Source organism: Ictidomys tridecemlineatus, unplaced genomic scaffold (assembly GCF_052094955.1).
Source record: "Ictidomys tridecemlineatus isolate mIctTri1 unplaced genomic scaffold, mIctTri1.hap1 Scaffold_77, whole genome shotgun sequence".
Taxonomy (NCBI): Eukaryota; Metazoa; Chordata; class Mammalia; order Rodentia; family Sciuridae; genus Ictidomys; species Ictidomys tridecemlineatus.
In genome coordinates, this window is record NW_027525652.1 from 463,650 (window position 1) to 490,422 (window position 26,773).

Consider the following 26,773-nt stretch of genomic DNA (forward strand, 5'->3'; position numbering starts at 1 on the left):
TCAGTATTAATACAGTTTCTCCAGCTTGAGAATGATTCTTTCATATTCCTTTAATTTGTAGCAGTGACTTATATAAAGAAATGCTGATTTCAAAGAGTTCCTGGAATTCTTGGCTTCTATAAACATAGCTCACCCTATGCTACAGCTCTATAGCATTTTTTAACCTCTAAAATATTTACAGGTGGGCATATCTCAAAAGATTTTATGTGGATTGGAAGCAGAAAGGCACAAACATTCCTGTCTCTCTCCTGTTCTGGAGGAATCCTCTCCCTCTCCTTGGGCAGGCACATTACTCTAAGTGATAGGGTTCATGGCACCACACAGCATGCTTTCTTGGATCAACACCAGCTCTTCAATCCCAACATCTCTCAGAGTGTATTTTGATGAATAAATTACCAAACTAATGAGACACACTAAGAGGTTAAGGATTGATGAAGTACTTAATCTTTTTAAAGAAGGACACAGCATGAAACACATTCCTCCAAATAGATACAATAAACAATTGCCTAAAACCTAATTAGAATAAAAATATGGAGAAAGGTGCACAGTCTTAGAATTTGTGCACCAGACAATAACTTAGCATATTCTGCAACAATGGAAAAGCTTCCTGTCTAGTGCCCTTATTTATATTTGAATGAGGTGAGTCGCAGGAGTTCACCAGGAGAGAATAATGGTATTTTAATATGGAATTTTAATATAGATTCATGCCTTTTGGGTCCATGAAAATTGCTTCAAATATAGCTTTTGAGCTTTTTTAGAACTTGCTCAGCCTTGAAGAGACTTAGCAAATATTTTGGAAATCAGTATATACACTTTTTGAGGCATTATGAAATGCATTTAGCTTTTTAGATGGAAACTTTTCATATAATTTATATCAATAAAATTTTAAAATTTTTATTGATTTTGAAAATTAAAAATAAGTTGTATATCTTTAATGAAAGGTATAGTGAAAACTGCTACTGGTGAATTGATTTTTATGACAAATCTATATTTAAAAATAGGATGTTAACAATAGGAATTAGGTAGCACAGTGAACCAAGTAATACACCTGAAGTAAAATAAAAAAAAATATGACAAAATGAATAGGCATTTTAGAGAGCTGAATCTATAAGAGTCTAACATTTGACTTGGTGATGTACATATTTACTGGATGCTTCCTTTCAAAGTTGATAGTGTAACACACTAATTTCTGGGTATCATCGCTGATTAATTATATCATAATAGTGCTACACAATATGCATTTGGAGTAATGTCCTTTTAGTCTCTAATTTTTCGTATTGTCTTTTGAGTTGAATATTTGGAATGTATTACTAAGCGTATCTACTTCAGATATCACTATGGTATTTAATAAAGCACAATTGCATAATCCAATTTTCCTTTTCTCAAACTCTGAGATCTGTTGTGAATCCTTTTTAACAAAGGGCTGTGTCCAAACGGGGATATCTGCACACTAGGTTTTACTCTTTCCTGATAAAGAACATGTGAGATATACCATCCTCTTTTCTTTCCTTACATTTCAACTGTATAACATTTCCTTTTCAATTATTTTACTACCTGCATGTACTTTGGGCAAAAGAGAAACATGGGCCCTATTTATTCTTCTGAATCTCAACCTCACGGTAACTTTTTAAACCAAAGTAAGTGTGCATTAAGTGTTTGTGATCTAAATGAATTCAATGTCAACCTTTCCATTTTCCAAATCAGACAATAATTAGAATATTTTTTCATTTGATCTATAAAAAAAAAAACCTTTAACTTGAACTTTTGACTTGATGACATTAAAAAATCTATAGTTTTCCAAAATACAGATATACTTTTTGTTCTGTGTAATATAAGAACCCGTGTAGTTTCCTTTTGAGTAAATAGATATTTTAAAAATATTTCAAACAATAGCTAAAACTACTGTGTTTTTCTAAAGCCATGAACTTTTTCTTTGCCAATAGGGAAAAAATCTAACAGAAAGAGGTAATTCTACTTTAATCTCTAAATCAATACATAATCATAGAGTGAAATTACTGAATTCCAATGAATTGATAGCTACTACTCCATAGTGCATCAATGACTGCCAAGCTTTCCTGTGGAAACAACGAAGGAATAGGCCAGTGGGCTAGAAAAATGTTTTAAAAAGAGAGAAGAAGAAAAAAAAGGCAATCAACCAGCTAAGTAATTTCACTGCATGAGAGAAAATGATGAGATATATTAAATTCAATCTTCGGGCATCATATTGCCAACTCTCAGAAAGTCAATATAACAAAGTAAACATTTTCTAATTTTTTTGTGTGTATTTTTGTGTAGTTCAGTCCAGAAAATAAATTGAAGCAGAAAATAAAAGGAGTTATTTTTCTGTTTCCTCTAGTCATAGATGGTTTTAAATTGGCCCTTGAGACAGACAGACATTTTCAATCATAGAATCAGATCTAAGTGACTCAGTGATTTTTTTCCTCCATGAAGAATTTTTATTTGATTTTCCAGCCCAGTTTTTTTCCTTCTATGTGTATCGGACTGTTTAAATATAGTGTCTTCCAAGCACACTACATTTAAATTCCTATTTCTAAAGAGTCATGTCAACAACCTACTTGAGCATTCATTAATTATTTGCATTTGTAAAATTCTTTGTGTTAAAAAAGCACTTAAGAAAAGCTTTTGCAGATACAGCCTTTTTTTTGTTCCCATAAAACAGTGATATAGTCCTAGCAAAGGATACCATGTGCCAATCTCTTCTTTTAGCTTGGGAAGTGGTTAGTTAAAATTACCTAGGAAATACAATAGGGATTTGTTTCCTCATCTGGTCTTCCTTCGAATGGAAGCCATATTTGAGCTGTGCAGCAAAGCAGAGGGAGAAGCAGAGAAATTAGAGAAGCCAGCAAACAGATGGCTTAATTGTGTAGTCCACTCTGTCACCCAGCCATGTGCTATTTTGGCAATCCAGGAAATGTTCTTTCCAGGAACAGCAGGAGTGGCTATCAAGGACAGCAAGTATGTTTTTATAGTAATACCATTGGCCAGTATCACTGAATACCATAATACAGACAAACCAGTAGCTAACAGCACGGATAGTGGTATTAACTACTTAACATCACAGGTATAATAATATTGTGTTGTTAATGCCATCTCTAGTGATATAGTTGCCTTCCTTTCTCACTGTATCCTAAGAAAGTAGGACATCACAATAATCCTTGAGTGACTTTATAATCATTTTTAAACTCTAAGACCAACTTGTGAGGTTGTGGAGTGTTATTAAAACATCTACACATACAATAAATATTATTGGTTTTTTGTTTGTTTGTTTAAAAGTGTTTGGCAATGTTTATTTTTTTCCCTAGTATGATGAAAATTTATAATACCATATTTGGTCATATTTTAATAATATTAAAAATATTTGTGGTATAGTCCCCAGCTCTTACAGAATATTGGATGATAATCAGGTTGAAATGAAAGCTGTATGATTTTCAGTAATCAGATTAATAATAAGTAAAACCAAATGAATGTATTAAAAAAAGAGAAATATTATATCACTCAATAATCTATATTTAAAAGATTTGTAGTGTGTGCATGAAGAGATAAAGAAGTAAAAAGAAGGAGGGAGGCAATATATTATGGATAGTACTTTTACATTTCAGCTTTGAAAAATAATTTACAGCTTTGTAAAATACTTAATTTTACTCATTTATTTAAAAAAGTATATATATATATATTGCCTATGGATATTCATACATGATTAATATAAGAACCAGTCAAGTTCTGAAAGAAAGAAAAAAAGAAAAATATCTGTATTTGGTATAAAATGATCTATTAACTGTCATGTCTCTTTATTTGGCAAACATCTGCATTTATTTCCTTAGAAATATAAAGAACTTCATGTCTAGATGTTCACATAACCATCATGCAAAGGAGGACTATTATAATTAAAAACACAACTAATACATAGTAAATACCATAAAAGTAGGAGGAACATTTGGATTATTAATCCTTTTTAAATTTTGAAAATCATTTTCCAAATTTCTTTTTTTTCCAAGAAATGAACAATATATTTTTTAAAGTTGACTTAACCTTTTGTGTCTGCAGATTCCCCAAATGTAGACTCAACCAACTACAACTGGAAAATATTAGGAAAAAGAATTATATCTGTATTGAATATTGGCAGAGTTTATTCCTTGTCACTATTCCCTAAACAAGACAATATAGTAACCATTTACAAAGGATTTACATTATATTACATGTTGTAAGTTATGTACAGATGATTTAAATATATAGGAGAATATTCCTAGTTTACATGAAAATATTACATCATTTTATTTTAGTTTTTAAATTTTTTATTTGTTCTAATTAGTAATACAGGATTGCAGAACACACTCTGATACATCATACACAAATGGAGCACAACTTCTTCTTCCAAATTCCTATTTCTAAAGAGTCATGTCAACAACCTACTTGAGCATTCATTAATTATTTGTATTTGTAAAATTCTTTGTGTTAAAAAAGCACTTAAGAAAAGCTTTTGCAGATACAGCCTTTTTTTGTTCCCATAAAACAGTGAACAATCCAAAAACCTATCACTATTTTATTGAGAGAGAGAGCAGGGAATGGTTAATGAATTTAATATTCCACACAGAAACTTAGGAGGTAGGTTGAGGGTCACTACATGAAAGCCATCCTCAAGTCCATTGTATGTTATAAACACTTTTACATAATTATGACCCAGATCCCTGAATTCTCTAACTAAAAGCTCTAACTTCCCTTCATTCTCCCAGTCACATTGAGCCTCTGTTCACAATCTTGGATTAGCTTTCTCAGCAGCAGGCCCTGATGCAAGAATTTAGGTACAAGTGATTTGTTAAGGAAGATCCCCAGGAGAAAGCCAACAATTGATTTTCCTAGAGTCCAGACCCAGCTGGAGCCCTCAGGGAGCTCCTCAGGAGATGCCTTTGTCCAGACTGGAGGCCAGGGAAACTGCCTCTTCACTCCTCAGTCACTGCTGGGTTCCTAGCTAGGCAGCCATGGTCAGTTCATCCATTCTTATGTCTTTCCCTCAGGACAAAGTGCCTGAGAGTGGCAGGAACAAGAAGTATGCTGTAAAGTGCTCTGAGGGACAGACATGGTTGCCCTGAGACTATCCAAGGGGTCTGAGGGTACTACGAATGTCTGCTACAGCCCCATTTTGCCTAAGCACAGAGGGTCCAGGTCTCCCTGAGTTACTTCTGTGAAATCCCAGCAAGGGTCTATCTCCTAGCAGTAGCTTGTTACCTGTTCCTTCCTTCTGACTTCTGAGAGACAGTCTGCCCCTGGGCCCTTGGATCATTTGGTGACTGCTTCTCAGAGTGGTCAGCTATAAACCTAAGACTGGTTCCAGGCTTTTCTTTCTCTTTAATCACAATTAATACTGAAGGCAAAGCTGTGAATGGAGTGGACCTAATTCTGCCTTGATAACACAACTGACTTACAAGGCAGAAAAGGAGAACTGAAAGAGCTCCTAAGTGCTCTTGGTTCTGTTATTCCTTAGAGTGAAAATCTCTTTGGCTGTTTCTCTGTTCTGCCCACCCCACCCCACCCCACACACACATTCTTGAGATCTAACCTGCTCCCTGGCCTAAATAAATAAGAACACTCCTCTTAACTGGTGCATTAATAAACCCTATTTAAGGGACTATAAGAATATTTTTAAAGGGTCATTATAATTCTCCAGGGAAAGGAAAGACCACCATAGTGTCTTACATACAAAAAAGAAATCTTGACAGTCTCCAATTTCATTTATGTACCTGTAGTTGATCCATCTCTTCTTACTGTCTGAATAGATCTGCAAATAGGGCCTTGTTTGACATACATACAACTAATTATTCACACAAAAGATGCAGGGCAGATATTAGATAGATCCTAGAAAACAGAAACTATTGTTGCTGCTGCTTCTTTTTTTAAATTCAGCATTGTTTTTTTCCTAGTCTACATCATTCAATGCACTTACCACTTGTACATTATTTTTGAAAAGCTTTAGCAAGTTTATGTAATTTTCATCTATCACATAGTTACTATATGGCATTAAACCACAGACTGCTTTCTGAATTATACTACAAATATGATTTTTCATACAGTTTTAGTTTTATAAACAAAATATAGCATTTTTTTTTCAGGGTTTAGGAAACCATTTGCCACATTGTGTGGCCTCTCAGTGTGTTCAGAAAATGCTGCTGTGTTTGGATATTGTTCCTCATTATAAATCCTTCCTTTTTAAGACAGTAAGGAGAACTTGCTTTAGAGTCTACCTGAGTGTTCAGACAAAAGAGTGCATGCCAAGTCCTAGAGCTCAGCTGTGAGAATTTATTAAGAAGGGAGCAATGTACGGAGGAAGGCATGGAACCTGTTCATGAGAGAGAGCATGGTGGGATTGTGGCTGACTTGTGTGGGTGATATTAGTAAAGATTCTGGCATTTGATTCTAAGCACTGATTGTATAAGCAGTAGACTCATCTCCAACTTGCTAACATGAGGATAAAATTCACACTGATCTGTTTCGGTGACTAAAAGATTAAATGAGATATTTCATTTATCATACTTAAGTGTTCTTAGCACAGAAGTAGTTCTCAGTATAAGTTAGAATTTTTGAGACAGAAGAATGAGAGGAGAAGGAGGAGGATGAGAAGAGGGAGGAGTAGGAGCAGAGTAGATAAGGGTGATTATGATATTCTTTCTCTAAGATGCTTTAATGATCCCCCAGACATTTCATGATAGAGGTCAAACTCCAAAGCCCATGCCACAGTGGCCTACATGAATTTCACCTCTTCTCTTGACAAAACTTTTCTTTTTCCACATGGGAGACAGATAGATTCATACATAAGTTACATTCACCTACTTCCAGCTTGTGAATATATGACATTTGCAGAAGTTTCAGTGCCTTTACTCAGGGTATGCCTCATTTATCTAGAATTGCCCTTTTCATGGCAATTTAAGTCACTTGTTCTTGAAATGGAAACATCTCTGAGAAGATTTTGATGATGTAATTTGAATTGGTGCTTGTCTCTCTTCTTTTAGGGTGATATGAATTTCTCAATCTCCGTGTTTAAAATCATTTGGACTTAAGGATTTGTCACTAACCCTTTTGAGAGTATGAAATGGATCTTATTGAAATGGCACCCCTCTGCCTTTAATCTCAGAAAGCCTCCATGAATTAAAAGAATTTTGTTGGAAACATTTGGTAGGATAAATAGGAGACTCTGAATCAAAAAAAAAAAATCTACTGGTGAGAACATGTATTCTACCCAAGCCCTACAAGAACAATCTATTATTCATTTTTAAATGTGTGCAAATATTTCCCTATTAAACACCATAGCAGAACTTATTCATTAACCTGTTCCCATGAGGCCACTGCAATTCCCCCTCCCTTACCAAATTTTCTTTATCCATGATGTCTGCTTTATCCCCCATGACTCTGCAATCCATTCCAACCTAGAATCACTACCACCTCCACTATACCTCCAGACACTTTTTAAACAAGGTCACCAATAATCTTTATGTCAGGAAATATAATGAGCCTGTTATGGTTTAGATGTTGTGTCCCCCAAAAGCTCACATGTTACACAATGCAAGAGGATTTGGAGGAGAAATGATTGGATAATAGCTTTAGTCTAATCAGTGAATTAAGCCCTGATGGGATTGCCTGAGTGGTAAGTGGAGGCAGGTGGGGTGTGTCTGGAAGAATTGGTTCATTGGGGGCGTGGCTATGGCGCATATATTTTGTATCTGGAGAGTGGACTCTCTCTCTGTCTACTTCTTGATCATGACTTGAGCTGGTTCCTTCTGCCACATACTTCCTCTGAGATGTTCTGCCTCACCTCAAGCTCTGAGGAATGGAGCCGGACCTCTATGGATGAAGACCTCTGAAAATGTGAGCCCCTAAATAAACTTCTAGAGTTGTTCTGGTTGGCTTCTTTCATCACAGCAGTGAAAAAGCTGACTAAAACAGAACAGCTTTGTTTCTTTACTTGCTAGATATTCTACCTACTTCAAAAAAGTTTGAAACAACTTTTTTTAAGGCTTTAGAGACCATTTTCACATTGTGTGGCCCCCATGCTCTCCTGCTGTTCCCATCTCCTAATTTTAACCTTCTTCTCAGTCTCCTTTCCAGGCTCAATTTCTTCTATTGTCTTTAAATCTTAAATTTCTTCATGGCACCATTTAAGATCTGTATCTCTTCTTTCTGGATAGCCAGAATGATGTTTTCAACACTAAGTGCATCGATTTCTCTAATAAGAAGCCATATATTAGTGGTTGTCACTGGTAAAATATCAAAAAAAATATATTCCAAAAGCACACCATGTGTAAATACTATATAAATATTATATAAACTCTGTATAATACTATAAAAATGCCAGAGACCAGACACATGCAAGAGGCCAAATGTCCTGATTTCCTAGAGAGAATTAGAATCTACCATTTGTTTAGGAAACAAAAGTGTAGAAATACTAAATATGTGAGCCTAAGACATAGAACATATATCTGATACCTAAAACACAGCCTGTAACTTGTAAGTATTCAAGAAATGCTTTCTGGGTGACCAAATTAATACATTTAACCTTTAATTATATATATATTTTTCTTTTTCTTTATTTGGTGAAAAAAATATACATTAAGAATGGGCAGGCTGGGGTTGTGGCTCAGTGGTAGAGTGATTGCCTAGCACATGTGAGACACAGGGTTGAATTCTAAGCACCACCTAAAAATTAACACATAAAATAAAGGCATTCTGTCCATTTATTAGAAAGAAAAAAAAATAATTGGCTAGCTGGAGCAGTTTGTATGATCGAATGATTATTTGGTAATATCCAAAGCATTCATAATCAGGAGGCAGTTGAATCAATCAGACTTGATCAGGGATTGACCTTGACCATATCAGTTTCACAGAGCTTCTTCCCAGCACGGTTGATCTGGTCTTTTCCAGTCTTCACAAGGAACATCAGTTTGCCACTGTTTTCTGTATTTCTCATGACAGGGTCAGTAGTCAGGGAACACTTGATAAAGGTACGGTGGTCAAGTCTGTTTCTCCTAATGGTATTTCTCATTTTCATTGTGGCCTCTGGAGACACAATGTCTTAGACTACCAGAAAGTGGGTGAAATATATGGACTTACTCTTCCCCTGCTTCCGGGGCTGTATATGCTTTTTAGCACAGCTGCCTTCTTGGTCTTCAAAACATTTGCTTTCGTTTTTGCTTTGGGAGAGGCAAGAGTTTCCTTCTTCCCTTTCAGCACCATCTTGCTTCTGGTGATGACTTTGAAAAGTTCAGTATTAATCATTTTGTTCATGATAACAGAGGGTATTCCTCAATGAAATGTTTGGGTATGTTTACTGGATGAATTAATGTTCACTGTGAAAAAATTAATGAACGAGTAAATTTAAAAACTAGCTGTTGTATTCTGAATATTAAATTACATTATGGTGGGGCAAAAATATTACTAGACAGAGGAAATATATATCCTTCAAATTGTTCAAGATTTCTAGTTAAAAAGGAGGATAGTGAAAATAAGTTCATGTTTGCATCTCAAAACCTCACATATGTTATAATAAGATTACACAAATTAATATTGGTATATCTTTTAAGAGGTTGGAAAACAAATAATATGTAAGAGTCCCAGAGAGATAGTGTATCCTCTTAAGAAGGTCCATTGTATTATGTAGTGGTGAAACTTGAGACTCATGTGATATTTTCAAGATACCAGTTTGGTTCTTCTACTGTTAAAATTTTGCCAATAAAACCTTTACCAATCTCTTGAACAATAGAAAAGATAGCGCATTTAGGAACCGAAGAGTTAATGACATTATCCAAGTATCCTAAGTGATCAGTTCAAATCATCCCTAGAAGTACATTTCTTGCGTCATCAAATGGACTTCATATTCTAAAGAAGAGTTTTAGAAATATGACTCCTGATCATCAAGGCTGATTAGTGTAAGAAAGTTAACATAAACTTATATTACAGGAGACTCATATATAAAACATACTAATTAGTAGTCTTACATTGGAGATTAATCACTTTCCTAACTATAAACTTTTCCTTTACTACACAGACCTTCTCATTGTTACAGAATGGGAAAACTTGAAACTGCAACTTTAGAGTAATTTGTTATGGCTGAAATCAGAACAAGGGAAGTAGAAGGTTTAGGAATATTCTTTTTATATCTTGTATGAATTAACCAGTAGCATAACAAAGAATATGTCTCTAGAAATAGAAAATGTTTTAAAATCAGATGTGTTGGAAAAGTTAGAAGTATATTTAATAAATGATGCTCTGTGTGTGCATGTGGCATGTGTGTTTGTGTGATATATATATGTATGTATATATATATATATATATATATATATATATAATTTCAGTTTCACAGATGTTCAAAATAGGAATGAGCTTAAATTATATGCACTGGTTATAGCCTTGTAATTGACTTAAGAATTCATATTTTAATTGGGTTAAAGTTTATTCCTAGAAAATTTTATTATTATTTTTTTTAGAGAGAGAGAGAGAGAGAGAGAGAGAGAGAGAGAGAGAGAGAGAGAGAGAGAATTTTTTTTAATATTTATTTTTTAGTTCTCGGCGGACACAACATCTTTGTATGTGGGGCTGAGGATCGAACCCCGGGCCGCACGCATGCCAGGCGAGCGTGCTACCACTTGAGCCACATCCCCAGCCCCTAGAAAATTTTAAATTATCAAACTAAGCAGAGAGTTCATGGAGGTATCTGATACCTTGAGGGGAAAAAAAACTCTCAGGGAGCAGTAGACACTTTCATTCTAATCATTTTAAGGCAAAGCTTCAAACTTATATAGTTTTTTGTTTTCTGATGGTTACATCAGTTCCACTTATAACACCAATTGTCCTTCCTTGTTTATATAAACAACTTGCCCGAAAACCTTATTCCTGATTCATTCATTGAGCTGATCCATAGGTATCATACACTGGTTATCCAACTTTTGCATATATCAAAATTATCCAGAATATGTATTAAAATTTCACATTACTGGGATAAGCCCTGCTTTTTCTCATCCTCATGATCTGAAAGATATTGGCCAGGCACAGAAGCTCACAATTCAGGAGGTTGAAGGAGGAGGATCACAAGTTTGAGGACAGCCTCAGCAACAACTTGGAAAGACCCTCAACAACCTAGAGGGGCCTGTCTCAAAAAATAGTGAGACCCGGGAGCAGAGGGATGTAGCTCAATATGGATCAGACACCAGGCTTTGTGAAAGACTCTCATACACTGATTTCATGACATCAGCCAATGTCCATCAGTCGCATTACCCTTTGATGTTGGCTGGGCTGGTGTCTGTTCTCATCCAAATGTCAAAATGAGTTATCCTAGAACTCCTAATCTGGTCTAGATGTCAAATGGTATAATCGGTGGTGTGTGTGTATCCAGCACATGTTCAAATGGAAAGACATCTATTCTCATCAGTGGTTGCTGAAGTACTGTTTAGCATTCAAAAATTATTCCTGCTACAGCAGTTCTTGATCCATCTATTTCCTAAAGAAGAATCCTTTCTTCAGTTATTTTTTTTTCTTTCTCTGGAGAAATATATCTGCTCAAATTTCTCAAAGAAACAAGGCATACTTTTTGCAAGTCAATAAAGCCTTGAAAGACTTGAAGTCTTTACTGGAAGACTTGGAAATAGAGAAAGACTCAGCCTTTCCTTGTTTTCTTTGTATGTAGGATTGACATAGTCACACATCTGTAGTCAAGATTTCACATTTTAAATCACCCAGTTCCTTCTAAAAGTGTCATAAGTATTCTTAGGCCCAATATTTAAATCTTGAAACTTTCTCTACAATTAATAAGGTTTGCATACAGAAAAGAAAAAAACAATCACTGAATTTAGAATTTTAAAAGAAATTTTCTATCAAGGGATTGTTAAAAAACCAAGATATAGGATCAGAAGAGGCAGATTTTTTTTTCTTTTTTTGCATTACAGATTTTAAATAAGTAGTTTAACATTCTACATTCAGTCATTTTAAATAAAACATTTAACATTCTATATTCAATACATGCTAAGTATACTTTCTAGCATGGTAAGATGGTAAGAATGATGGTTGGTGATGGTGATGAGCAATGAAGAATACAGGGACCATGGAGATCCAATCCATCTCAATGAGTGAGTTCTTTCCCCCTGTTCACATGTGCCAATGATGGATGTTTCTTGCATATAATACAATGCCTCCAGCTGGAACTTGCATCATGATTTTAATGAGGGAGGTGCATATCTTGGCTACTTGTCTGTTTAACATTAACTTCGAACAAAAGCATGTTAAGCACAAGTGCTTAATTGTTTTTATAGATATGCTTTCTCTCTGTGTTTGGAAAAGTACATTTGAACCACAAATTATATGTATTTAACCTGATTTCAACAATCTAGAGTGCTTTATTTTATAATATCTACTATTTAACACATACTCCTTCTCTCTTCTTTCCTTACCCTTTACACTTTTGCCTTTAATTCAAATTATTACTATAACCTCTTCCATCTTCTAACTTGAAGTAATTAATTTTATGATATACTTGGAAGTAGTTGCATATCCAAACACTAATGAATCTTGTGTTTATCTCTTTATATTTTGTTGTTAAAAATTCTATCTAATTAACAAGGGGCACACTGTTGCAACATGTACCAAGCCTTCATTTATTTGTGCATTTGTTTCCCCTGGGGGCATATAACATTTTGAAGAGAGAGAGAGAACTAGGGTGGAGGGGTGGCAAAAGGAAAAAGAACCTACATATTTTTTTGTGTGCTTTAAAAATAAAATAATTAATAGTGATAAACATAAAACAACTTTTTTTTCTCCCCTAGAAAAGCTGTTTTTGGAATTTGCTTTCTTCTGTCATCTTCTATTATATAGCAATTCCTTGGGGGCACTGTAGTTTGTCTCTGCTCATTGGTTTGAAAGCAAATCTTGAGCTCTTCCATCAGTGTGCTGTACTCTGTTTTCCTATATTCATCATCATAATTTTGATGTCTGGGTATCGAAATTGTTTCAGGGCATAACTGGATAGGTCGTACAATTTCCCTGAAGGTGGTGTTATTCTGATGTGGCTGATGATAAATCTGAACTCACCAACAAGGGTATCCATGCAGAGCAGTAAGCAATGACTTTAATAAAGATTCTAAATGTTCTTCTGATTAAACTGCTTTCCAAAATCCTTTGATTTTATGAAGTCAGTTTGGGTGCTTTTGTTTCTCTTTTGTTGTTTCATTCCCCCAGACTGATTTCTCTTAAAAGCTAAAGCTAAAACTAAGACAAAAATTACTGCTATTTGCCTATAAATCACTTTTTGTCTTGCATGTGAAGCACATACTGTAACTGTTGCTTATAGTAGAAAAAAAGAAAATAAATGAGTCCTTGATTTTCCTTGTTACTAACATTTTCTTTTAACCTATAGACAGGGTGCTGAATAAAACTCTAATTATATTGATAAAATTTGAAATTTATCAATTCAAATTGATAAAATTGAATGAATGAATGTTGACTCATAGCTGAATGAATGAGTGGTGGTTGATTGAAGGCTGTCACCTTAAATAATGGTCTCTCATTTCACAAATGCTGCAGTCACCTTGTACACTTTTAATTCAAAATTTTGGAATTGTTTTTTAAAAATAGGTTATTTTTATGCTTTCATTTTTTTACTTCCTTGCTTTATCTTCCTACTATCTCTTTCTTTACCTTCCCTCTCTCTCATACTTTTCTTCTGATTACTTCCTGGTTGGACTCCTAGAGGTAAAAGCCACAAAATTATAGCTGTTTCTTTTATTCTGGGTCCCACTGGAGTTTTTAATTCTCACACTTGTCCAAATTGAACCTTCAGCAGCTCATCAATTACAGTTTAATCTGCCTACCCCAACAGTGGTTCCAACAAAAATTTTTGCTTCTTGGTTTTTATTCCAGCAAGGTGTGTATTTTTGTATTTGCCTGTATTTACTCTGATTGTTGGGGCATTGCATTTACCCTCTGACCTTAGTTCTCATTTGTATCTAGGAAAACTTATCAATTTTTAGTTTGCTCAGCCCTTTTCTTATTACAAAGCCAGAATTGATGACTGCTAAGCTTTTTTCATGCTAGACCAGATATCAGAAGTCTCTTTGAGTACCTTTGAATGTAAAGGAAATTTAGAGCTTTGCAGAGAGTCTGGTACATTATAAGTCTTCTCTCATTTTTAGTTGTCAATGTTACTATAGTTAATGCATCATATCCTATTATTTTGAAAACTATATTTTTAGATTTCAACAATTCTGAAATTATGATATGGTGTCTTACATTTACTTGTATTTAATTCATTTTGCTTCTGACCCTGACTCCACCAAAAGAGAAGCTAAGAGACTATTGATAGAGTGAGATCTAGGTATTTGCCCCCTCCTTATGTTATACCTCCAAGATTCAGTCTATGCAGTGCCATTCCACTGAGGCCTCCCTATAAAGTACAGCCTGTAACAATACTAAACCAAGTTTTACACAAGGCAGGTTCACTGGAAGCCCACCAAGATTTGTCTGAGCCCTGTGTTAATCAGCTTTTCCTTATTGTAGCAAATACTTGAGATAATCAAAGATAATCAATGGTTTGAGAAGTTTCTATATACGATCAGTTGGCCCTCATGGCTTTGGGCCTATGGTAAAGCAGCATATCATGTGGGGAGAGCATGTGGAATTCATGTTGATCTCCTAGTGAAGAAATAAAGAGAGAGCAGAAGAGGAAAAGACCAGGGTCCCCAAATCCCCTGCAAGCGATGCCCTCAATGATCTAAAAATTCCCACAAGGCCTCACTCTAAAAATTTTCCTCACTTCCTAGTTGCAGCAGGCTGGGGATCAAGCCTTTAACACATGAGCCTTTGGGAAACATTTAATATTATAGTAGACCAAAACTTATTTTTGATATTTCTAAACTGTGATGGCACAACCATCTAGAACTTTCTCTTCTATTTCTCTTTGCATCTCTTTCTCTTTCTCTGAAGTTTAACAGAAGATAGGGAAATCTTCTAGGCCAGAGAATGTTTTTAAGGAGCCTTTCTAATAAATGCAAACATTAAAAATAAATGATAAAAAATTTTCATAGTTTAATGGGCAGCATTATTTCTTGCATATATACACATATATAAAAATATTAGACAATTGGCAGCAAATTATATTTGATCAAATTATACAGTGGTATGCTGAAGACAGCTCTTACTGATCTGTGAAGAAGATCATGTGTGTCTCTTCCCTCCTGTGTGTCCAGTGATGTGAATTCATAACTTGAAGTTAGTCATGGAGGGAGTATTAAGTCTACATTTGCCGCAGTCTGGCTGGGCACAAAATAACTGAGCCACCACACAAATTTGTAGATTCAAACAGCAACTCTTTATTGCCGAACTCTCACTGACACTCTACCCACACTTCCCGTGAACACACTGCCTCCATCCAGCTCTGGGCACCAATTCTCAGAATACCCCCCCACCCCCCACCCCCCAACTCAACGGGAACTCCAAAGGAGTGGGCTACTAAGGTAGCAGAACATGCCCTAATCCCAGCAGGATCCACCCTAAACCCGGAGCCACTTTAATCCCTGATCAGGGTCACCTTTCAACCCAAAATGCCATGCGTCATTCCTACTTGGCTATGGCTCTCAGCATACATTAAGATGCAAACATTAGAAATTAGCATGCCAGCCCCAACAGCCAGTTGTAAAACTGTTATCAGAACACTACTGATTTTATCTCTGAGTTACCAACTTCACTCTGGAAAAACTTTATATGCATATGATTGATCTCATAAGATACCAACATGTGAAGTTAAAACATTTTAAAAATGTGCACATATCACCATTTATTTAGATGCTAATTCTCAGCATAAAGGTTTATACAAAATAAAAAATTATATTCAAGTTCATAATAAAGATATAACTCCAACAATTTTTTCCTCTTCCTTTGAAAAGCATTGAGTTTAAAAGTTTTTAAGCAATGTTTTTTAATAGCAAATCAGAGTTAGATTTGTCCATTGTTATAAAGAAGATTGATAAAGACTTTCTAGAACTTCCAAATTTATAGCAATTGAAGATTCTTAGACTTTTTAAAAAGGTGTTCCAGATTTAGCTGGTAGTTAAAAGATTTTCTTTTTTTCAGAAAGAAACTTTGTAAAGTTGAAATTTTTTTACAAAGAGCAGAAACTCCTTTAGCTAATATTATTCTCTTTGAATATTATTAAACCGTGACCTTAGAAAGACCAGTTTCTTTTCCTTTTGAGATATAGCAATGAAGAAGCAATGCTTTGTTTATGGTATAAAAGAAACAATGTCCTTTAGAGAACAGTAGGTGAGGATCCATAATTGTCTGTAGAAATCCAGTACAAATGAGTTATTAGTATGAAGCTTTTATTATGGTTCTTATACCTTTAACTGAAAAGGCAGTAGAAATTAAACAATAAAATAAAGTTAGATACCTAAATCACTTCTAAGTCTACACACCACTTTAAAACTTTTGTGTATGTCAAATGGATATCCTTGGAAAAGTTATCAACCATTGTTTTTACATCTCTAAGTTCTTATTGTTTATTTATTTTCAGTTATTTTCATATGATATATTCCCTTTGCTTAGGACAATATCCTATTATGATAGGAACTCAGTATATTTACAAATTTTGAAAATATGTGTGTATGTCATATATATAAATATATTGAAAGGGTAAAGTTTCTAAGCTGCAAGGCCTGAGTTAAAAAGTGAAGGACCAGGTATTGTTAAGTTCCTCTGCCACACCCAGAACCTGAAATTCCTGAGGCAGTTAATACAACGCCCTACTGGCCATTTAGCCTAGGGCCCTGTGCAGCTTGTCACTTAGGCATACAGGGCCCAAACCAATCAGTTTGAATGTGTACCCTGCTTAGGAGTGACCAATCACCCCCGCCCGACCTGCTCCCGCCAATGAATGTGCTAATCCTGTATGAGAGTTGTTGTTCAATTTCCCCGTGCCTCATGCTGATTTGTTCAGATGTATACAAAGCCCCCACCCTCCCCAAAAAGTGTACTTAAGCACTGCTTAGCCTCTGCTCTGGGCTCTGGGCTGCTCTCGCTTCTTGAGTGAGCCTAGAGCCTCAGCACACTGAATTGGATCCTCAATAAATCCCCTTCTGCAATTGCATGAGTCAGTCTCTTTGCTTTCTTTCACTACAAGTCTTTTCCAATTTGTTTCTTGAATCTTTTTCCTATTCCTTTTGCTGTTTTATTCACTACTTCTTCAATTACCTTTTTTATTCATGTCACATCTTTGTAAGATTTGCTGAATCATACAGGCACATGAAATATTGACCCTGATTCCTTACTTTCTTTCATATTAAAATGTATTTCCTCAGTACAGGTCACAAAAATGATTGGTGACTAGATGCTGTTGTGCAGTTACATTTCTATGCATCAAATGATAAATACAGAGCAGACTGCTGGGAAGCAAGAAAACATTGAAACCATTGAAATGGAAAATCATACTGAACTGTCTGAAATGCTACTCTGACTTTATCAATGATAAACAATAAATTAAACTTTATTTTCTCAAAATGGCTTATGTCAATATTTTATAATGTAAATAGAATCCCATATTGTATACATGGATATTTAGTAATATATACATGGATATTTATTGAATAGCTAACAATTAACTTTTTTTTCCTCGTGCTAGGGATTAAACACAGGGCCTAATACATACTAGACAAGCATTCTTCAACTTAGCTGCCCCCTCAACAATTTTTTTTTTACTTTCATTGTGACAGGGTCTCACTAAGTTGCCCAACTGGTCTCAAACTTCTGATCCTCCTGCCTCAGCCTCCCAAGTAGCTGGGATGACATGACAGGTGTATGACAATTTGACAAGCTACTTTCTTATTGTTTTAAGAGTGTATTTTCTTAATCTGTAAACCTAATCTATACTTGTAGAAAGGCTTGATTCAGTTTTACTTATCTGTTGTTGTAAGGTTATTATTTTTTTCACATTTTATTTATTTATTAATTCATTTTTTTGGTATTGAGGATTGACTCTAGGGCCTTCAGCATATTAAGCATGAACTCTCCCACTAATAACCTGAGCCCCCATTATTTTATATTTTTAGATAAATAAAGAGTAATTATTACACATGTGGCATAGATAGTCACAAACCATATAATGATGTCATGCATAATCATTTTTGAGTCAACAAAGGATGGCATGTATGAGGATGGACCCATAAGATTATAATACAGCTGTAAAATTCTCATCACAGATACTTTTAGTGTACTGTTCCTATAGTTAGATATTTTCAGATATAAAAATATTTACCACTATGTTACAACTGTCTACAGTATTCTGTATAGTAACATGCTATACAGATTTATGGCCTAGGAGAAGTAGATTGTACCATACAGTCTAGGGGCACAGAAGGCTATATTTTGTGATGGTCATACAATGAAAAATATGCCTAAGAATGCATTTCTGAGAAAGTATCCCTGTCACAATGTGACACAAAATTGTATTAGGAAAAAATACTCCAATTTAAATTGGAATAAAGTAGGATAATTATCTTTTAATGAGTAAGATGAAATATTTATGTAAAAAATAGAAAGTTCAATATAATTAATAATATCAACCCTAATAAATTATATTAATTTGTTTATAAAATATTAAATATTTAAACACATAACACATATCAAGTGATAACATTTTGTCTGTAGGTTGCAGTATGGAAATGTTTATTAATTCAGAAGACAAGTAGAACTAAGATTTAAGTGAAATTAATTGCATACTAATAATGGACATATCAGATTTAAACTTCAAAGTCCATCTTGCCTTCTGGTTTGAGATTATGGAAGCATCAAACATAGAGAAATGAAGGAAAATATCTGCTGTTCATCTGGCTGCATGTCCTAGAGGAATACTCTAAGCTTGTAGATCCTTGTCTAATTAGGAAATTCTGTACTTGAGTGGGTGCTGTAAGGTGATTTTTAATGTAAGAATTGAACTTATGTAATCCTGCTTCTATTTTATTAAACTATCGTAACCTAAGAAACTTCTGATCAGTTTATGATTATTTTAAAAAATATTCATTCTAAATGTGTGGCAATTACCTATGGAAAATATTAATCTTGAAGTTAATCTCCAGAGAGGAGTCATCAGGAGCCTTTGAAGGACACACACACACACATGCATGCAAGTGCACACTCATACACATACACACACACACACACATACACATTTAAATTTCTAACTCTTCATTTAGAAAGTCTTGGAAGACTGGTATTTGAAAAAATGAGAAGACTCTGGCTAGCAGAAACAAACAATAATGATCATAATGTAATACTTACTTATGATCTGGTCAATCAGGTCATTCATGGTGCCAATTTTGAACCTTTATTTCTTTAGGGTTGAGAATAGTGTTACTCATCTCTCAATAAAATGAATAAAAAAACCCAGAAATTAAAGATAGTACAACTTAATGTTTACTGCTTAGTAATGTTTACTGGTTAGTATCTTCATTTGCAAAATATTTCTCATATAATTAAATATCACATATTTGATATTCATATACTCTTTAAATGTTTTTAGATTTTAAAATTCTATTAACTTTAATATATATCTTTCCCTTTTCATTAGCCAGTCTTTTACAAGAAATGTGCAGAAGAAGATCACATGTGCCCCAGAAGGCTGACTTTAGTTTGGTGAAGGTAACAAACAAACAACAAAGTGTGTCTTGAAGCTCTTGAGTTATAATTTAGCAGTGAGGATGAAGGGTCCTTTGTTTTCATTTAACCACCTGAAATCAGCAATCATATTATTAAAAGAGGCAGGCAGGTGATTTTTGTTCAGATTAAAAGAAAAAAATATCTTTCAATTCTAAAGATAAAATCAGTCAGAGGGATAATATTCTGAACTGAATATATAATTAATATGATTAAAAAATTAACAGAAATTTCACTCAAGATTTGCGGTTTGCCTTCACACAAATAAGAAGAGGAATTTGTTTTTATTAATCTGGACATATCTAACACTAGAGACAGTGATCTTTCTGTTTCTCAACAGCCGCTGCGTATCCTGCCACTAAACATGGGTTTCAAGTTTTCAAAATGAATTATTTTTGTGTAACTATGTCAGAAATACGTGGACTCTATAAAGTTTAAATAATTATTGAATGTGGCAAGATATTGAGTTAAATCAAGTTTGATTAATAAGACCTTGAACATAATATATATAACAACCCCAGAACATTCCTTTTGTCTGAGTTAATGATTATTAATATCATTCAACCTGTGATAGAAAATGAAAAATAAATGCATCATAAATATCAGTTACTATAATGAATACCAAACAAAAAATATTAGAACATAGAGTAGATAAAGTATATGAGTCAAAAAAAATCCCATTTGAAGTCCAAGTCATTTTCCCTACTAGTTGAACTTAGGACTCCTTCTTTTTTCAAAAGAGTACTTTCTTCATCTGTGAAATAGGATAATATTGCCATGTGTTCAGTATGTTGAACCTTACAGAAATGATTTGGCTTGTGAATTACTCAGAAAAACTAGCTTTAATAGTTTTCAAGATATAACATTTCAAAGAATTAAAGTACCATAGCATAGTTACAACTTTTCAAAGGTGTTATTTTCTATTTAATTCCATAAGCTAGTGAAAAACTTATCTTGTTATTGGAGGGATATAAATAAAAGTTAATTTAGACTTTTAAAATGTATCTCTTAGGGGTTGGAGTTTTGGCTCTGTGGTAGAGCACTTGCCTAGCACATGTGAGGTACTGGGCTCCACATAAAAAGAAATGAATAAATAACACCACATAAAAATACATGAATAAATAACAACTAACATTTTTTTAAAAAATGTATCTTAGAATTACAGAATATGTGCATTTGTGCATACACACATAGAAATTCCTATTTGTCTGATATGTTATTATTATTAAAGTAACTCAAGAAATAATACAATTTTGTAATAATTTCATTATGTTTTTTTTTTTAATGTGGTATTGGGGATTAGAACCAAGGGCCTCTTGTATGCAAGGCATGCTCTTTACCAACTAAACTATATCCCAGCCCTCATGATGTACTTTTAATAGATTTACAAATTATTCCTAATGAAAAAATGTTTAGTATCTCTAAAGTAGATTTTCAAACCTATGCCATATTCACTTCTGAATCAAATCACAAAATAACCCTTCCGAACATTTTTGGTATTCATTATTTTTTCATACTTTCTTTGATTTACTTGGGAAAAATAACTGTATTTTTCATCATTAATTTAATATCACAATATGATAGATCTTACTGCTCCATCTACATTTTAAAATACCAAATTTAGAAAAGGATCTGTTTCTGTACTCTGTTGTGTTTTTGTACGTTATTTTTCTGTTTAATTTTGTTACAAATCTATTGAATCTGGTTCACAGATGCATTTTATTTGGTTAGAACAACTGGTATTTGTCTCCATGTTCATGTTTTTGCATATAAATGTACAAATAAACAATCAAGGGAATGAATATCTTTTTGTTGGGGTGTGCATTGTCCAGTTCACCATAGGCTCTGCCCCCCTCCAGTGCCTCATTCTGAGCAGTTTCACATTCCATGTGCCAGGAAGATGGATGAGTTGTGACTCCATCTCTAGAGGTCTCCAGATTGACAGAGCCCTGTAATAAATCATGACCATTGACTGGTTGAGACACAGTCGTTTTAGTGTCCTCCAACACTTTTTCTCTGCTTATTTTTGTTGTTGAACTTATTGCTTAAATATATGACAATTATTTATTTTTAAAACCATGCAAACTAAATTGATAGACCAATAGAGATCATAGTGTTCTATGTAACAGATGGCTAAATCTATGTAAAATATTCAGAAGGTTTTTATTCTGATGACATTACATTTATCAGATATAAAAAGCAAAACAGCTAACTTTTGCTATGAAAGCACTTTCAGAGAAGAAACTGAGATATTTTCACTTTTTTATGTGTATCTAATGTAAAAATGAAGAACTGAGTTTTGCTAATTTCAAACTACAATTTTACATACATATGCCCTTGGTGTATACACTATCATTATTGTTTCCATAAAAGGGCAGGTTCAATCAATTCTAATTTTTGCAAAATGACAAGCAGACAGCATTTGTCATTGCCAAGACTAATGTGGGCTTGTACTTGGTCCTTTTCCAAGAACAGCTCTTCTAAGGGTCAGCAGACATTTAAAATTTATTTTTGAATTTTGTGCTTCTCTTAGTAATTACAATACATGATGTCTTATCTTTAGAGTTCTAAGTTTCTAAGGAAAGAATATAACATGTATATCTATATATTCACATACATACATATGTAAATATAAAAAATGCATCTATGTGCAATAGTTATATAATTATATTCATGTTTATGTGCATGGACATGTATATTCACATGTTAATGTATATGTATATATACATATCCCTACATCCCTTTTGCATTAGATGGATTTAGGCATTACGTCTAATAACACTGTAAGAGCATAATGATTTGTTTGAAAAGACTGGGCTGATGGATTGTAGGAATCAGCACTGAATCAGAAAAGAGATCAAAGGAATTGAAAAAGATGCTGACAGTGGAATTTGGAACAAATGAAGACAAGACAGTCTAACTTTTGTGAAGTTTGGTCAATACAGAAGGAAACATTAATTATGTCTGTCTGAGATGGAAAAACAGGGATTGTACCTGGCATCAGAATCTATGTGGTTGTCATTTATGTCCTTCTACACAAAAAGATTCAAAAATTTAGTACAAGGTAAATAAGTGTAAAACTTAGGTTTCAGGTAAAACTTTTTTTCTTCCAAGAAAATCTCTAGCAAACATGCTGTGTTTTAGTTCTCATCAGAAGTTATGGAAATTGTACAGAAAGCTTGGGGATTTATGGAGTGCTTGATACTGGGTGCTCTGATGGAGTAGGAGGTTAAGCATGCATTTAAAACAGGTTGGGAGAAAACACCCGGAAATGGAAGAGGCAAGCTCCCCGAGATTGGGGAGCAAACAGCCAGGTCCCAAGGACTCTATGCCCAAAACTTGACAAAGAAATTCTCCCTGGACAGCTGAAGGACAGAAAAGGAAAGCCAAGACATCTAAACAAAAAAACATGTATTAGGGCTGTTCCTTCTTTAAAAAAATATTGTTTTTTTTTTTAAAAATAGATGACAGTGGAATGTATTACAATTCTTATTACACTTATACAGCATAATTTTTCATATCTCTGGTTGTATATAAAGTATGTTGACACTAATTTGTGTCTTCATAGTGTACTTTGGATAATTATATCTAACACATTTCACTATCCTTGTTAATCCTCTTCCCCCTCCCTTTCCCTCCCACCCCTCTGTCCTATCTAGAGTTCATCTATTCCTCCCATGTTCCCCTACCCCACACCACTATGAGTCAACCTCCTTATATCAGAGAAAACATTTGGTATTTGTTTTTTTGGGATTGGCTAACTTCACTTAGCATTATCTTCTCCAATGCCATGCATTTCCCTGCTAATGCCATGATTTTATTCTCTTTAAAATTCCATTGTGTGTATATTCCACATTTTTTTTTATCTATTCATCTATTGAAGGGCATTTGGGTTGCTTCCACAGTTTAGCTATTGTGAATTGGGCTGCTATAAACATTGATGTGGCTGTATCCCTGTAGTATGCTGCTTTTAAGTCCTTTGGGTATAGACCCAGGAGAGGGATAGCTGGGTCAAATGGTGGTTCGATTCTCAGTTTTCAAAGGAATATTCATATTGTTTTCCATCTTGGCTGCACCAATTTGCAGTCCCACCAGCAATGTAAGAGTGTACCTTTTTGCCCACATCCTTGCCAACACTTATTGTTGTTTGTCTTCATAATAGCTGCCATTCTGACTGGAGTGAGATGATATCTTAGAGTAGTTTTGATTTTCATTCCTTCTTATAATCAAGAATAGTTCAGAATCTTGAGTTCCAACTGGCCTCATGTAGGGTTTTGACTGAAGTACAGGTATTGGAGAGATGGAAATAAAAAACTAATATTTATGGCTAAGAATTAGTATTTAAATAATCAAGTTTAAATGAGCCATAGTTCAGATTAGTAAGTGAATAATTTTAAACGTATAAGTATCATTCTTTTATACAATTGCAGTAATAATTCCAATTTATAAAATAGGTATGCTTAAAATGTACATGCATATAATTATTGTTTTAATAAATTGTGTTGGTTTTAGCTGCATAAGGAAATTCGCTTAATATATATATGTGTATATATGTATCAAAAAATATTATCAGAAACGTGAACTTTGTTCTTCGGTGTATATCTTATATTTTTATAGTGATTTACATTTATAACATGTGTATTTATTTTCTCATCTCATTTGAATCTCATAACTCTGCAAGTTACACAGAAGCAGTATAGTTAGTTATATTTTATGGAAGTGGTAGAGATTAAGAAAAAGAAATATTCCCAACATCACACAGCTTTCAAAAATCAATTCTCAAGTCTGGGGCTGTAGCTCAGGGGTAGAGTGCTTACCTAGCCATGTAGGACACTGCGTTCAATCTGTATCACCACATAAAACTAAATAAACAAAATAAAAGTATGTCCATCTACAACTAAAATATGTTTAAAAATCAATTCTGGACCTTGGGACATCCTTGTATTTTTTTTTCTCTCATTCTTCTTTTTCTGTTTCTGCACAGGATGTTGCCTCTTTGTTTTGAAAAATGCATTCCTTCTTCCTAAGAGTTTCAGCGCAAGGGTGGAGTCTAATTAGTGAGAGAAGGTTGCCTTCTCCTTGGTCACATCAGCAATAGTTTAGCCCATTCCCTCAGCATGCAGCACAGCAGCTCAGAGCTGGAGAATATGGCTTCCCTTCCTTACACCTGGCTCCTCTCTCTGCATCCCTTGTTACTTGTGCTCAGTTTTCACTCTGAGCCTCTGATTCTGTGCCCAGGAGACCCCTCCCATTGCTGTGTGATCCTTCTTTATAGAGCTTAAACTGTAAGTCATAGAGCAGCCTATGTAGTAGCCCATGAGTACAAGGCATGCTGGAAATTTCCTCTTCTTATTTCAAGTCTGTTGTTACCACCGAGATTCTGTTTTGCTGCCACTCTGGAAGAACATAACTGACAGGGCACTTGCAATATTGAGGATAGCCTGTTACTACACCTTGGTTTTAGATGGTGCATAGTTCCTCATTGCTGCAGTGATCTGTTTGTCTTATAAATGATTTCAATGTTCAAGGCATGTATCTCAGTATAACTCTGTGGCTTAAAAGATTTCAGTCACCAGAAAAATGAGACACCTATCAATCTTACATTAATTACTTTCAGGTAAATAATTTTGTGACTGGACAATTAAATTATTATTTTTTTCTTATTGGAATTACACAGTGTTTCACATGTAGAATAGGTTAAATTGTAAATTGTGAACTAATTTGAAGAAACAAGCTGCGATCGTTCATTTGGGAGAAATTCATTTCAGATTCCCAAAGACTCATGCAAACCTAAATTTAAAAATAAAATCAACCTGTTTGCAGTTTCAAGGTTGTTTTGAGATGAAGCACATCTGCTTGACTAAAATTTCTAGTACCTTACTTATAATTTCTTCTCGTACAGCTGAATTCCACATACTATCTGCTCAGTAAATTAACTTAAAACCCTGTGGTGGGTAAAGTGAAGTAGTATCACCTTAAAAGCTTGATTATTTAATCATACTTTAGTTGAATTCATGAGTTGTTTTTTCATAAAATGATGTTTGACCTTTAAAGTATCAGAATTCACAAAATAACCAAGAATTACAACATATCTTAAAGAAGAGTGTATTTGGAAAACTTTGCCAATTGAATGAGTGTTAAGTTGAATGGGAAAAGAGAAGGGAGTGGTCGATAGATAGATTTGATGAATAAATGAATTATATTGAAATGGAAAAGAAAGATTATAATAAAATAGGTTACTAGTACAAGTCAGAGGGAAATAATGGATAGAAGAATGTTATGGAGACTGAATACTATTTGAAAATTCAGATGGTAGAAGCAAGTAGAGAGAATTTGAGTGACAGTTAAAGGAACACAAATGTGAGAGACAGCTACAAACAACTAAGCTACAGAAAATAATTCACATGGTTTTCCCTAATAGAGAAGCAAACTGCACAGATGAAATATCCCACATTGATCAAGGAAATTCACTCTTATTATTTCTGTATGATCCTAATTTTTTGAAAGCAGACAATCTGGTGAATTTATATCTTGTCAACTTTATTGTTGAATTTTTCAACAAGCAATGTTGAAACTATGTACGTACTGTTGGTATTTGATTGATGGGGATTCAGGAATATGATCATGGCTGTTTTCAAATGAAGAAAGCCATGTAGTGAGCAGAATATATTCCTTAAATTTTAACAGGCAATACCAGAGCCTATACTTAGGACAAAAGTACAGATATTGAAGAAGTCAAGTTAACTCAAAAAACACAAAAGTTCTTTTTTACTTATTCATTTTTAATGAGTATGGACACAACACAATGAAATGAGCTTTCCAATGAGGAAACAAGGGGATAATCATGGGTGTATCTGTGGTTTAAAAGTTCAAATAGGTGAAGTCTCTGAACTTTCTAAAACTTATTAGAAGAGAAGAAAATGGTACCACTATTACTATTAATAGCCACAGTTTACTGAATGCTTACTGTATTTCAGGCATTATTTAATCTCATTATAAGTTTTTTTTTTTTGAGAAGGGTGAGAGTCATCAAAGAGCTGACAACAGTCTAAAGAAAGTCTGTATAGAATCATGCTTTAAA

General features: G+C 34.1%; 1 protein-coding gene across 5 annotated transcripts in view; it reads left to right on the forward strand.

The window, feature by feature from the left end:
• LOC144374595 (uncharacterized) overlaps positions 1-26,773 on the forward strand; it is a 113,233-nt gene that overhangs the window by 41,266 nt on the left and 45,194 nt on the right. For all 5 annotated transcript variants that reach the window (XR_013433957.1, XR_013433956.1, XM_078037368.1 and 2 more), the window contains exon 3: positions 19,607-19,677. Coding sequence is in view for 3 of the 5 variants with exons in the window: in XM_078037368.1 (XP_077893494.1) it covers positions 19,607-19,677 (71 nt within the window). In the remaining 2 variants the exon portion in view is untranslated. The remainder of the gene's footprint in view (positions 1-19,606; positions 19,678-26,773) is intronic.